The sequence below is a fragment of the Narcine bancroftii genome, chromosome 7 (assembly GCF_036971445.1).
Source record: "Narcine bancroftii isolate sNarBan1 chromosome 7, sNarBan1.hap1, whole genome shotgun sequence".
NCBI lineage: Eukaryota > Metazoa > Chordata > Chondrichthyes > Torpediniformes > Narcinidae > Narcine > Narcine bancroftii.
The window spans coordinates 181061388-181077023 of NC_091475.1; the positions used below are offsets into that span (position 1 = coordinate 181061388).

At 42.0% G+C, this 15636-nt stretch overlaps 1 protein-coding gene across 1 annotated transcript in view; it reads left to right on the forward strand.

Annotated features, from left to right (window-relative positions):
* The window catches only part of LOC138740129 (relaxin receptor 2-like), a 117625-nt gene that overhangs the window by 94757 nt on the left and 7232 nt on the right, over positions 1 to 15636 (forward strand). Inside the window, exons 15-16 of the mRNA XM_069892531.1 lie at positions 1450 to 1679; positions 5924 to 6334. Coding sequence (XP_069748632.1) covers positions 1450 to 1679; positions 5924 to 6334 — 641 coding nt within the window. The remainder of the gene's footprint in view (positions 1 to 1449; positions 1680 to 5923; positions 6335 to 15636) is intronic.

Below are 15636 nucleotides of genomic sequence, written 5' to 3' on the forward strand. Positions count from 1 at the left end.
ACCACTAGAGGCGCTTCACGCCACCAGGTCCCTCCTGTACAGCAACAAATGCGACCCCGCATGAAAAATTATTCTTCCCCAGGAGGTCGGCGTCTGGAACAGCGCCATTGGTCTAGCTGATGACCCAGAGCCTGTGCTACTCCAAAGATGCACCCAAACAAAGCAGACCCCCGGTCGAGAAGGTCCACCTCCTCCATGTGAACCCCCAGTATGCCTATGTGCAGTACAAGGATGGGTAGAGAGACACTGTCTCCATCTGGAACCTGGGATATGCAGGAATCCCTACAACTGAGGTGCCCGCTGAACTGGTCATGATTGGTGGACCAGCCTCCACCCCCCCCCCCCCTTCCCCGCGACTACCAGAGACATGGTCAAGGATCTGACCCCACCATCGGCACCAATTGCACAACCCCAACCCCAATCCACACCATCCCCCATCCCCAATCCACACCATCCCCCATCCCCAATCCACACCATCCCCCATCCCCAATCCACTCCATCCCCATCCAAAATCCACACCATCCCCAACCCCAATCCACACCATCCCCCAACCCCAATCCACACCATCCCCCAACCCCAATCCACACCATCCCCCAACCCCTGATTCAACCCCAACTGATTCTATTCAGCATCTGAACCGCAGCCCATCACACAGAGCACTTCCCAAGAGCCTACAGCAACACCACAGCTGGCACTGTGACAGTCAGGTTGATGGACAAAACCACCAGACAGGCTGAACCTGTAAGTAGACTCTGAATGGACTCTAACATGTCACCTGCCAGACTTTGTTTCAAAAGAAGGGGTGATACTATAACTCCTCCTCTTCCAGGATTCCTAATAAAGGCAGTATTGTCCAATCCCCTGTCTCGGTACTGCCTTTGTATCGGGCCAATAGCATACAAGATATGATGGTTTATAGTGATTAAAGCCTATTAATGTTGATTTCTGGTCTGTTGGGTCTAATTGATTGCGCTACAAGTTGGAGGTGTATTGTGATTGAATGTTCTTGGTAAAGTGAGGTGGTCGAGATCAAGGAAATGGAAGTGGTGGAGAGCATGTGAACCATCATGGATATAGGTGGAGAGGGATTGGACCAAGGGGGAACAAAAAGTAGTCAAGGCAACCCCTCCTCCCCCTTCCTCTGTCCTGTCCTCCTATCCATATTCAATTAACACCTATTCAGTTGTACTTCCACTGTTGCTGATGCAGCATGAAGAGTTCAAAAATCATTAAATTCTGTTTGGTCATAAATTGAGTATAAAAATTGGCGCATCTATTAAAGAGGGAAAAATTATGTACACTATTATGTTTGACTACTATTTAGCATTCAGGCAAGGTTAAGAAAACAAATTTTTTATATACATTTGCTTTTGTACCAATCTGACAATGTGCAATACCATACCTATTAGCACTGGACTGTATTATTTCCTGTCCTCTTTATTTTCACAGATATTTCCATAAATTTCAGTATTGTGCATATTCTCCTCATGTACGGAGTTGTAAACCAAACACAGATGGCATATCTTCCTTTGAAGACCTGCTAGCAAGCATCATTCTAAGAGTTTTTGTCTGGATAATAGCTTGTCTCACATGTTTTGGAAACATTTTTGTCATTTTTATGAGGTCACTTATTCGAGCAGAAAATAAACTTCATGCTATGTCCATAAAAATTTTATGCTGTAAGTATTTGTTTTTGGTTTTAAATATCTCAGGTCAAACTTTCTTTCAGCTCTTTCACATCACACTGCCTTTTAATACTAGGTCAGACAGGACCTTAGATTCTGGTCACTGAAAATGCAGTACAAAATGCCGAGCAATAGATTATGATTTATAAATTCTAATAATCAAAGCACTTGGTGAAATGAGAAATCAGAGATATAGATGGGAGGTGGAATTTTATACCTTAAAACTTCTTGCTGTTTTCATCTCAGAAGGGTCCAAAATAACTAAAGTGCAAAAGTTGGACATAATGAAAGAGGCATCTCGTGACTATTTGCGTGCCTACACCAAGAAGCAATCCTTTCAACAAGGAGTTAAAAAGCTTATTTTCCATCATATAATGTTATGAAAAATGTATGAATTATAAATCATTTAACAAAGATGCAGATCAAGTTCATAAAATTTCAGAGTGTAATCACATTTGAAATAAAATTAAGAAGGATGAATCGTTTTCTTAGGATTTAATTTCAGACAAGGGTGACTTTAAGATGATGAGGAGAATCAACAACAGTAAATTAATCAAAGTATGTTTAAAGAAATCTTTTGTAGAATTCAAGTCCTGTATCCACTTATAAAAGGCTTGAATTGATAATTATTTTTGGAAAAAAAAGAATAGTGCGAATATGGAAATATCAAAGGAGGGCCACAGGAAATAAAATCGCAAAAAAAAAAATTGGAGCCCTTCCATGAATTTGGGAAAATTATAAAGAACAATAAAATGGCAACAATAGGAAAAGGTATTATAGGCAAAGCTTTTGAAGAATAGAAAAACAGTACATAGTGAGAGAATGGTTAAAATATATGCGGGCAGTTTGAGAGAGAAGGAAACAATAGCGTAATTGGAAATCACAAAACAATGGATTTATGGTTCCTTTATATTCTCAGGAATGGTCTAATATGATTTTTCTTTAAATATGATAAGAAACTAATGAGATTAACGTAAGCAAATCTCCAGGTCCCCACAATTAGTATAGCACAATGCTATTACAGCGCCAGTGACCCGGGTTCGAATCTTGTGCTGACTGTAAGTAGTTTGTCTGTGTCGGTTTCCTCCAGATGTTAGTTTCCTCCTACATTCCCAAGATGTATGAGGTGAGTAGATTAATTATTCTCATTGGTGTATTTGAGTGGTGTGGGCTCCCGGCTCAGGAGGGCCTGTTCCCATGCTGTATCTGTACATTGAAAAAGATCATATATATAACCCCATGTATTAGATAGGTCAATGTAGAGTTGTGTATGAGTTAAGAAGGCAGGTTGAATAGCATAATTTTTCCTGGAATGTGGAAGATAAGCAATGATCTCATGGGAGTTATTAAAAAAATCTTAGGAACAGTATTCAATTGCATTTGTTTTTTTTTTCTTTTTAATCTTGATTTTATAATAATAAAACATATAAACACACGATGTATATGGAACACACAATAAGTACAGGAAGTAACAACACTTTATACAAAGCTATTATAATCAGTACCCATATCACTAATCACTTCAAAACCTTAAGTAATGATATGAAATATTTTATTATAATATCTATCCCCACTGCCTAGACAGGAGTAAAGATTAGTTGTCTGTTATAGAAAAAGAGAGTGCGAAAAAAGAACATAAAATTATCATCAAGATTGTTATTGCTTTAGAAGTTCTGAACATAGTTCATAAATTGTCCTCACATATTTTGAAAATTCATCTTCGTATCAGTTACAGAGCACTGGATTTTCTCTAAATTAAAGCAAGGCATAATTTTATATAAACCATTTGAACAGAAGTGAGCAGAGCAGCATCATTGCACATTTAGCCATAAAGGAAGTAAAATATTATTTGACGTTTAGTTGGCATTAAAGTTCTGCCATGCTCTGCAGTAGTGCTGAAAAGAGCAACTAAAGGATTAAGCTCTCAGTTTAAGTCAAGAATTATTGATAAAGTCTGAAAAATCTATGTCCAGTATCTTGTAAGGCTTCAACAAGTCCAAAACACATGAATGAATGTAGCATCCTCTTTGTTACATCTGTCACAATGAGGACTCGTATTCGGGTAGATACGAGAAAGTTTATCTTTGGACATGTGAGTTCTATGGAACTGCATTTGTCAAGGCAGGGGACAGATAATCAATGATAATACATCTTTGTTTGGGGATAGATACTTTCTGACAAATTTTAATATTTCAGAGGTACAATGAGACCAGTGTGATTAATGTAGTCTGCTTGGCTTAACCACATTAGTTCAATGTATCGTAGAGGTGTAGACTCTAAAAATATTTAAGAGGAGGTTATGAATCAAGTTTTAGTAAAGGATTAGTATAGATTTGCATTTGTTATTTGGCATGAATATAGTGGGCAGAAGGGCCTTTGTCTCTTCTGTATGATGTATGGTTCTTTAATAGAGGTTTTTATGGAAATTAAGGGATTTCTTTTGGTAATGGAATGCAGAATAAGGAAATACAATCTTAAAATTAGGCGTAAGTATTCAGGCATGCAGGCAGGAAGCTAACTCTTCATGTCATGAAAGGGAAGATCTGGAAATCTTTTTTCCCTATAATTAGCAATTGATGTCAATCGAAACCTTAAAGCTAAAGTTGGTAGATTTTTAGACGGGAAGTGTATTAAATGTTTTAGAATTAAAACATTTGGATGACCTGAAGATACAGATAATTCCGATGCAGATAAGAGAAAGCCCAATATTAATGTTTTTTTGCCTAATACTGCATAAACTATTGGAGGATGCTCCAGAGTAATTCTGAGATCATGGTCTACTCAAGTTATGAATCATTGTTAGATTTTATAACTTGTTATCAAATTACAGTAAGTGACAAGTCAGCACTGATAGTTAATTTGATTGGCAATGTGATGAATGTCTGTAAATTCCAATGCATGTTAAAGGTTATGGAGGATCAAAGAGCTTATAGTTTATAATTGATGTTTTTATGGTGATTAACTTCTCTGTGGATTGTTGTGGTGGAGAAGCTTGTGTGGTCCTGAGAACAATGCTATCTGGAGCTACCATGGAAGTAAGGTTGAGGGTGATGTCTCTGATAAAGAACAATCCAACCAAGACCTCAACGGTGGAACAGGCAGATAAAGTTACTTTGAACTCGATGGCTGTGAAGAGAGATGAAGGCTGCAACAAATTCATCAGGTCCCATTGTTGTCATTTTCATGCCATTGGAACTAGTTGGTTGATTTATGGAGTATCGTGTGCTTCTTGGAGTGCAACATTAAGTACACATTAAACAAATACATGCACTGGTGTCTTCGCTCGGTGGGCCACTTTCCAAGATTGGACTCCTAAGCCACTTGAGAGCCCAGAGGAATGAAGACCATCAACCTCAACCTCGATGGATAGCCATTAAGGGATTTCCTCTGGTAGTGTATTAGGATTAATGTATTAGAATAGCAATCAATTTGTTGTTGTTTGAGCCCTAGATGGTAACGCATGAGACAATGGATCAGAATTCACAGTGGGCTGGAGATGAGGATATAGCTGGGTGGGGCTGGCTTTTTTTGCTTGCTCACTCTTAAGTCCACAAAGTCAAAAATGTTATCAATCTAGCAGACTTGGTTAGAGGGAGCAAATGTAACTGTCTGATTTTGAAATAAAAGCTCATTTTCTAGAGCATGATTTTTAAAGAAGAATTGAGCTAAAACTCCTAACTGCACCTAAAAGTTAGCAAAATGTTAATTTTTTTAACCAAATTACCAATTATTATTTTTTGAAATTTCTGACAATGAAATTAATTAGCTGCAATAACATAATGGGCTGAAAAGGCCCGTTACTGTGCTGTGTATCTAAATTTTTAAAAATATAATTCATCATTTTTCAGAATAGGTATATCAAACAAATGTGATTAAAATATCTTGATACAAATGGAAAGTGAACAATATTTGCAGAATATGATTCAATCAACAGATTGTTTACCTCCTTCATTTCAATATTGTGCTTATTGGGCATTGTCACAGTCTCTTCCAAACTCATGAAAGCTCAATTAAATATGGAAAGGGTGAGGAACCAACAAATACAATTTTCAAATTTTATGGACTCTATTTTCTGAAAACAAATATCCCTATAGTAGAAATCACAATTCATCTGGAGAATCTGATGGATCATGAAACTGTACAATTTCTGCACTTTATAGTGGGGTTTTCAACTTAATATTGCTACAAAATGTATATCTCATGTAATAAAATTGTACATCTCTCTTTCTGCATATAAGGTGCCGATTGCTTGATGGGAGTATATCTATTCTTTGTTGGAATTTTCGATATCAAATATCGAGGGGAGTACAACAAATATGCACATCGATGGATGGAAAGTGTCCAGTGTCGAATGATAGGATTTTTGGCCATGCTTTCTACTGAGGTTTCAGTTTTGTTATTGACTTACCTAAGTCTGGAGAAGTATGTAGTCATAGTCTTTCCATTCAGTAACATCAAACCAGGAAAACAACAGACTTTGATAATACTCATTGCCATTTGGCTTGTTGGATTTATTATTGCTATAATACCTCTCTGGAATGAAGATATATTTGGAAATTACTATGGAAGAAATGGGGTTTGCTTTCCCCTTTATCCAGACCAAATTGAAAAGGATGCTGCAAAAGGCTATTCTATTGGAATATTCCTTGGTATGAATTTTTAATTATTCATTTTTATTGCTAGTCAAAGCCAATACAAGGACTGAAAGCTATATTAATAATAGATAATAAGAATTGAAGTATTCCAGAAATTATTTGGTCTGCAAATTGACAAAAGCTGGTACACCTGTACAAACTGAGGAAACAGTGTATCGGTATGTATGTTATCTTTCTGTTGAGATTTTAAATAATTATCCTCTTTAAACTTTTAGGTATTATGGCATTCTCCTGATGTCTTGGCCAATAGTTCTCTCTCAAACAATATCTTTTAGGTGATTATCTAGTTGCTGACCTCATACTGTTTGTGCCCTTTGCTATGTACAAATTAAATGTTGCTTTACTCGTCAGTTGAGGCTACATTTACTGGATGTGAAGCATTTTGGGATATCATTGAGTAGTGAAAGGTGGCATACAAATGTAAATTCTCTTGTTCTTAACTTGAAAACACACAAAAACTCCACTGTGCAAACACTTCCATAAAATCAATTCATGAACTGTGGCCCATAGCAGTTTCTGATATAACAAGTAATGAGTATTACATGAAGCTAAAATCAAAAAGCGAAATTCTCAGCAGATCAGGCAACAACAATGCAGAGAGACACTGAGTTACTGTTTCATGTCAGTAACCCCTTTTCCCCTGGCATCCCAGTTAATTGGTTGTGCAGTGTCCCGAGATAGGAAGCCCTTTGTGCCTTTTCCACTGGGCCACCCTTAACTGGGACACTAATTGCTTTTCCACTGAACACACTCATCCCCAGGGATCAGAGTGTTCTACCTTCAACTGGAAACAGCAGACTTTCTGATATCCCCTTTCCACTCGTTTTATCAGCACGCCAGAGCCAGAAAATGCTGGGGACATGAGTAGGGGTAGAGGTGGTTAATCCCAGCCTGAAATGATGTCATTTGAGGCTGACGTTCGGACAGTGTTCCTTGGGCCTTGCCCCAGTAAAATCCCAGTGAATTCCTCGGACATGTTGCCAGAGGAAAAGGAGTGAATGACTTTTCATCAGATCTTAAAACTAGCCTGTTTTATTTAAAGCAAACTGGCAACTTCTAATTGAAACATTTTTTAATGGCATCACCAGCTAACGTCAGTCTTCTATATGAGACTGACAAGGTCTCATGTCGAAGAGTTTTGAAGAATATCACTTTAGACTAGAGAATTTTTGATAGATCACTGAACGTCTTGCTAGAGGAGATGGGCATCAGGAGAATAAGCATCAATAAAGATGCATTCATCAGGATGCTCTTTATCAACTACAGTTTGGCATTTAATGCCGTCATCACCTCAAAACTGATCAACAAACTCCAAGACCTGGGACTCAACACCCCACTGTGTAATTGTATCACAGATTTTCTCATCTCCAGACCACAATCAGTGAGGATTGGTAAGAACATCTCCACAATTTCCATCAGTATCAGAGTACCACAGGGCTGTGTTCTTTCTCCCCTACTCTTCTCACTTTATTTATGACTGTGTGGCTCAGTACGACACAACACCATCTACAAATTTGCTGATGATGCCATGGTAGTGGGTTGTATAAAGAAACGTGATGAGTTAACATAGAGGAGGGAGATTGAAAACATGGCCGATTGTTGCATCAACAACCACCTTGCACTCAATCTCACAAAAACAATCTTCTCAAGGAGAACACAACTATGCATTTCTGCATTCCAATGAGCTATACCTAGATGGGAATCAGAGTTCCAAGTAATTGCTATACATTTCCTGGCCACTGTCAATGATATCTTGACAAATTCTATTTGATATTTGCACACCCTCATTTTAGGTCATACAATATTCCCCAGTAAAAAAACAGTTCCGGGGTCTGTGGAAATTGAATTCCTATAATTTGCTCTAGAAAATTCTCTAGATCCACCCAGAAGGGCCTCACCTTGGGACATGACCAGGTTGAATGTAAAAAGGTTCCTACCTCCTCACCGCATCTAAAACATTTTTCTGAAAAATCTTAATATTAATTAATTTATTTTTTGTAGCATGAGATATAACTGGTACAAAAAATTAAATTACACCAGTCTGTATCTTACATGTATTGTGTTTGTTGTACTGTCCGGACATAAATCGGACCAGTTTTGTTTACCAATTCTTATATTTAAGTCTGATTCCTATCTCTGTCTGGACTTGTGTACCCCCCTGTTTAGGGGTTCCCATTTTAAGTAAGAGATACGTTCCTGAAGTACATTTCTTTGTGTTTCCCTTTCAAATCAGAGTCTCCACATCATTGCACTTCAGTAAAATCATTATTGGGCCCAATTTGTCCCTTAAATAAGCTCTTAAATTAAAATAGCAGAAGGTTGTATTATTAGCAATACCATACTTCATTTTTAATTGATCAAATGACATAAAATTGCCCCTGCTCATAACAGTCCTCAATATTGCCTGATCCCTTTCTGGAACCAGATCCCCAAAATCTTATTATCCATTATTAAAGGTATGAAGTCAGGGGTGTTTCTTTGCAGATAATACCCCTATTCTTAACCATATAACCACTTACAGCACAGAACAGGCCAGTTCGGCCCTACTAGTCCATGCCGTAACAAATTCCCACCCTCCTCGTCCCACTGACCAGCACCCGGTCCATACCCCTCCAGTCCTATATATTCTTTTACAACAAAGAAACCCTGTTGGAATCAACAGATAGTCTCTGAACTTCTTTCAAAATCTTTATTATGTGTATCATTTGAATAACTATTTATCATCAGTTATTGAAACTCCTGAAGCTCCAGTTACTTTTAACATCTAATTATGTTGTACATGTATGCACAGGAGGTAGTAAATCCACCAGGGACACAGAAAAACCTGGGACGTTCTTTGTATCTCTTGTCAGCTGCTGTGGTTCAAAACTGGGTATGGCAAATGGGACCTCCCCTCATTCCCAGGATCCTAGTAATGTCTGGCATTCAGACATATGCAGGATATTAGAATCCTGCTTTCTCAATGGCAATAGGGCATCGACCATGAAGAATTTTGTCTTGTGATCTACAATTTGCACATTGAACTAGTAGGAAATTTTTCATTTGGTTAAAAAATTCTTAATAGTAGCCCAAATGAACACACGAGCATAGAAAATAGCTGCCTGGAGTTGTGGGAATCCAGCGTTGCTGATAAAAGCTAATGGCTGAGGCACCATCTGTTCCTGACTAAAATCAAATCATTCCTTGGTGTCGAGAAGCTGAGTGAGTTCCCTGATGTGGTAGGAAGTGGAAAATTAGCAGGCATCTGTGACAGCTACTTGCAAAGATCCTGTGATGAGAGCGTTCAGAGTCAACGTGACCTTTAATTTCCATGGATAAAGCAATTTGGACACTTAGTGTGCCAAAAGTCTTCTCACAGAATGACACCTAGCTAATGATGACAGATTTGATGTGCCTAGACTTTTTTTTAATACATGTTCATCTCAGGTCCAGCTGAGATTTCACTGATGGAATTTCACTGATGAACTTGACTTTGCATCCTGTCTGATACCTCTCTGAAATATTAAGTGAGTTATCAAGCCTATAACATTGGCTCCAGTGGAGCTTGCATGCTTTCTCTGTAACTGTTTGAATTTTCTTTGGCTGTTCCAGTTTCCTCCCATATGCCAAATATATGATGGTTGAAAGGTTAATTGGCCACAATAGGTGTATGAGTTGAGGTTAACATAAAGAAAATAAAATTTGGTTAGTGTAGGATTAATATAAATTGGTGCTTGGTGGTCAGTGTCGATTGGGCTGATTCTGAGCATCACAGAAGCTAAATTCTATTAAAAACATTCATAATTGATTGTAGCACACTCTGTAGTAGCTACTTGAACAGTTCACAGCCACTTCTGAAAGTGCCCAGTAGGGGTTTCTAAATTTCAGCAGAGATTCCCTTTACATAGTTAAAAATGCAGTAAAATTCGATTTGATTTACTTTATTGTCATTGTCTAGTAAAACTAGCAACAAAACAATCAAAATTCTGCACAGTTATGAAAGCTGCCTAACAATACAGTACTAAACAATTAGTAGAGTTTAGACATGGTACAGTAAGTCAGGTTGCAACAAGATGTTAAAATGTCCACCATTAAGATGGAGAAGAACGCTTCCCCAATCTCCAAGGTCGCTGCGGATTACACGTGCTGCCATTCCAAGTCAGGTCCAATGGCTCCCCATGGACCAGATGTTATAAAGTACACTGGCATTAGGGGGAGTATACACTGCGCAGTCACAGATCATGGAGCTTCCCGAACTCTGGCATCAGCCATCAAGAAGCCCAGAACTCTATAGTCATCACAAGGCCCAGGGTAGAGCTTCTCTGAGTCCTTCAATTCTGGCATGGCTCCACATCTTCCGGTCACACCCAGATGCCTAACCGGCTCTGCTGCTCCATCTTCAGTCCTCATCCTTTGATACCAGGATCCCCAATAATGACCTGAGGAAGTCTGAAAACGACTGGCCGTCATGACAAAAGCAGCTTGACACTCCGCGAGGCCACATTTCCTTCATGAATCCACAGCATCTGCACGAATCAGATCCTTTCCGGCACTTTCCCTGCATCGCACAACTCATTGCAGTCCGATATCCAACTTCATTGAACTAAAAGGTGAGCACAGCTCCAGCATCTATGTTTCTTTTGCAGCAACTGTAGCTGAGAAAAGCTGCAGCAGACTGAAGGGGTGCTAGTTCTAGTGAGGTTACAGTACAGTAAATTTTGGGGAAAATAGGCATTACTATGCTTGACTGAAAAATGCCTGCAGTAATGTGTACATTGTAGTATTCGCACTCTACGCGGGTGTGGAGAAGAACAACACGCACACCAAAGCTTTGAAGCTGAGACTGGTTTATTGCACTAGCCGTTGCATTTATATGGGCCCCAGGCACTGATGTCAGGGCTCTGGGTCATTGGAAAACCAGCCTGGGATTGGTTGGCGTTCCCGACACAGTTCCCCATCTTCCACCATGCAGGAGGTCCCATGGAACAACAGCTGGTGTCAGCCCCAGGTCCATACGGTCACAGCATTCATCGCTCACTTTGTGGACTAGTCTCCATTTCCGTGCAAGGGCCGCTACATGATTCCCTGCCCCCCCAGAACTGGCGATTGTCCATTGGTCTGGAGAAGGAAGGATTGGAGACCAGCTGGTCACAGTCCAAATATGCCAGTTTAAGGCAGTCGTTGGTAAAGGTCTCCTGCTTACTGCCATTAGTAAGGATGAATGTGGAGCCGTTCTCCCTGACAACCCTGTAGGGACCCTCGTAGGGTCGTTGTAGAGGTGGCCAGTGTGCACCCCTTCACACGAACACATACTGACAAGTCTTTAAGTCCCTGGGGATTTTATGTTTGGGCTGGCCATATGGTGGGGGGTTGTCGCAAGAGCAGGGCCCCCAGTTTCTTCACAAGTTCAAACACCCAGAGACTATCTCCACCACTGAGGCATTGATGTCTTCTTCTGGAACAGTGCAAATCCCCAGCAGGTCCCAAGGCAGTTTGTCCATCCAGTTGTGACCCTTGAGCCGGCTATCAAGGCTGCCTTCAAGTGCCTGTGAAACCGCTCCACCAACCTATTGGCCTGAGGGTGGTATGCTGTTTGGTGGTGCTGTATCCCCAGGAAGTTAGCCAGTGCTACACAGACCCCAGAGGTAAATTGTGCCACTCTGTACGAGGTTAGATGCTCTGGGACCCTGAATCTGTGTCGATGAGTGCCCTGGCGCAGGTTTCTATGGGGGTATCAGCCAGCAGAACCTCTTGGGCCACTTCATGAAGCGGTCAACCATGGCCAGCAGGCATCTCATCCCATGGGAAATTGGTAGTGGCCCCACTATATCTATGTGTACATGGCTGAACCTGCGCGATGCTAGTTCAAAAGTCTGTGCAGGCATCTTTGTGTGAGTCTGCACTTTTGAGGACTGGCAGTTCATGCAGGTCTTGGCCCACTTGCTGACATTCTTACGGAACCCATGCCAGACAAACCTGCTAGCCACCATCTTGACCATGGCTCGGATTGCAGGATGGTTATGTAGTATGGAAAAACTGGTGCCTCCATGTGGTCAGGACAATGGGCGGCGACTGCCAGTGGAGATGTCACACAATAGTGTCAGGTTACCTGGGTCGACAGGGATGTTTTCCACCCTGAGACCAACCACAGCTGTCCTATACGTGGGGATCTCAGGGTCCTACTGCTGTGCTTTAGCAAGGACCACATAGTCGACCCTCGGGATAGGGCATGAACTGACTCAATCGCGGGGTGTGACAGAGCATTGGCTACCACATTGCTTTTCCGTGCAATGTGCTGTATATCTTTGGTAAATTTGGATACGTAGGACAATTGTCTCTATTGACAATGGGTCCAATATGTTATGGAAGGTGAAGGGCAGCGAGTTATGATCGGTGAAGACCTTGAATTGCTGACCCTCCAAAAAGTAACGGAAATGTCTTACCACCAGGTACAGTGCTAATAACTCTCGATCGAAAACACTGTATTTGAGCTCTGGGGGTGGAGGTTCCTGCTGAAAAAGGACAGGGATTGCAACTGGCCTTCATTGAGGTCATCCAGGATGCCTCCTACTGCTGTGCTGGAGACATCGACTGTCAGAGCAGAAGATGCCTCTGGTCTTGGGTGTACCAGGAGGGTGGTGTTGGCCAGCGCATCTTTGGCATTCTGGAATGCCCTCGAAGACTCATCATCTCAGGTAATGTCCTTTGACTTACCTGAAATCAGCGCAAAGAGGGGGCGCATGATGCAAGCCAGTGCTGGTATGAATCTATGGAAAAAGTTTATCATACTGGCGAATTTCTGTTGCCCTTTTTCTCTGTGGCTTGGTGAACTGCCTCAACCTTTTCATTGCCCCATGTTTGTTTATTCTCTGTCCCAGGAAGTCAATAGTGTCCAGGCTGAAATGACACTTTGTGGGGTTAATTGTCAGCCTGAACTCACTCAATTGGGTGCACAGTTGTCACACGGCATGGTCTTTGCGGCTGCGGCTAGCAATGAGGATATCATCCAAATAGGCAAATGCAGATGGGAGGACACAGTCCACTGCGTCCATCAGCCGTTGGAAAGTTGTGCTGCACTTTTCAGACCAAAAGGTAGGCAGAGGAATTCTAACAAGCCAAAAGGGACTATAATCGCAGTCTTGGAGATATCCTGGGGTTACCCCTGGATGAGGTTCACCTTGGAAAACACCTGTGCCCTGTGCAGGTTGGTGGTGAAGTCTTGGATGTAGGGTATGGGATATCTCTCAGGCGTGGTGGCCTCATCAAGGTGGCAGTAGTCATAATATGGCCTCCACCACCCCTACTGTTTTTGGCACCATATGGAGGGGGGAGGCCCAGGGACTGCCAGAACACTGCACAATCCCTTGCTCCTCCATTTTTAAAAAATTCTTCCTTCACTAGGCTGAGCTTTTTGGGAGGGAGTTGGCCTGCCCTGGCGTGGAGTGGGGGCCCTCGGTCAGAATGTGATGCCTTACCCTGTGCTTTGGCTTGGCCTTGGAGAACTGTGGTGTCACTATTGAGAACTCCAGGATGCAGGTGAATTTGTTATCTGAAAGCATAAAGTCAAGGTGGGGGCGGGTAGTTTGGGTTCCCCCAGAAGTAGCATCTGAAAAGTTCTAGTTTGCATCAAGTGCCTTCCCTTGAGGTCTACAAGCCGGCAGTGGGCACAAAGGAAGTCAGCCACGAGGAGTAGTTGCACCACTGCTGTGAGGGTAAAGGTCAATGTAAACCGGAAGTTGCCAAACTGAAGGGGATGGTGCAGGTACCAAAGGTCCAGATGGAGGAGCTGTTAGCTGGCCTCAGTGCTTGGCCCTGTATGCTGTTGCAGGTGTTGAGGCCTGCAGGAGGGGGAAGAACATTTATCTTGGTGCTGGTGTCGACCAGGAAATGCCTGCCTAACAAGGAATCTCAAATGCAGAGGAGGCTATCACATGAGCCAACTGCCAAGCTATCAACAATGGTAGGCCAGAGTGTTTCCCAGAAACCTGCAGGGTAGGCGACATTGACTGGCCTCCATACCTCATCACTGATGATATTAGCAGAATTGTCCCAGGGTATTAACTTGCCTCTCTGCTGGTCTTGGTCTCACAATCATGGGACTTCCTAATGTAGTCTACAATGGTGCTGGTGTCCTTCTTTGCTCTCCAGAGCATGTCTACTTCTGAGGGTCACTGAAGTCCTTGTCTGTGAGCAAGAGTCATATCTCCTTGGGCAGCTGCTCCAGAAAGATCTGCTTGAAGAGCAGGCAAGGCAGATGATCAGTCAAAGCAAGCATCTTGCTCATTAGGATGGACTGGACTTTCTCCCAATACGTCCATATGCAGCAATCGGGCAGCGTGCTCACGCCAGGAGAGCCCAAAAGTGTGGGTTAACAGTTCTTTGAGGGTCATATATTTGCCTTGCTCCGGTGGCTGCCGTATGAAGTCTATGACCCTTGCCATTGTGTCTTGATCGAGTACGATCACAACATAGAAGTAGTGGGGTGTCATCGATGTAATGTGTCAAAGATGGAACTGAGCCTCAGCCTGCTCAAACCACACGTGTGGCTGCGACATCCAAAACATTGGGAGCCTAAGTGAGACCACATGGATGGTTGCTAGCTCTGCTTGGTCCATCATCTTCAGGTCAAACTGCCAGTTGGACCTGTCAGGGTCACCAATGTAACATTCACGCTATGTGGGAGTGGATAAGAACAACATGCACACCAAAACCTTGAAGTCAAGACTGGTTTATTGCACTGGCTGTTGTATTTATATGGGCCCTAGGTGCTGATGTCAAGGCCCCCGTCATCGGTCCACCGGCCTGGGATTGGCCAGCACTCCCGCCACAGTTCCCTGTCTTCCCGTTGTGCAGGAGGTCACCTGGGGTGACAGCCGGTGTCACCCCCAGGTCCATGTGGTCACCACGTTCTTCAGCCATTTTGTGGGCCAGTCCACGTCTCCATGCGCAGACTGCAACATACAGCCTGTGAAATAGCAAGTACAATTTCATGTCTGACACAACTTTTACCTGAATATTCTTGGATTATTGTGTCAATTTTGATGTCCTCATTATACGAAGGACGTGGAAGCCTTAGAGAGGATGCAGAGAAGATTGACCAGAATATTATCTAGATTAGAGAATGTCTTCTGAGGAAATGTTAAGCAGCCTAGGGCTTTTCTCATTGAAGTAATGGAGAATGGGGTGACTTGACAGAAGTTTATAAAATTATGAGTGGCATAGATAGAGTGGACAGCCACTACCTCTTTTCCTTGGCGGCAACAATCATGACATGTGGAGTTGTTTTCAGACTAGCTAATTAGAATCCAGGAATGGCA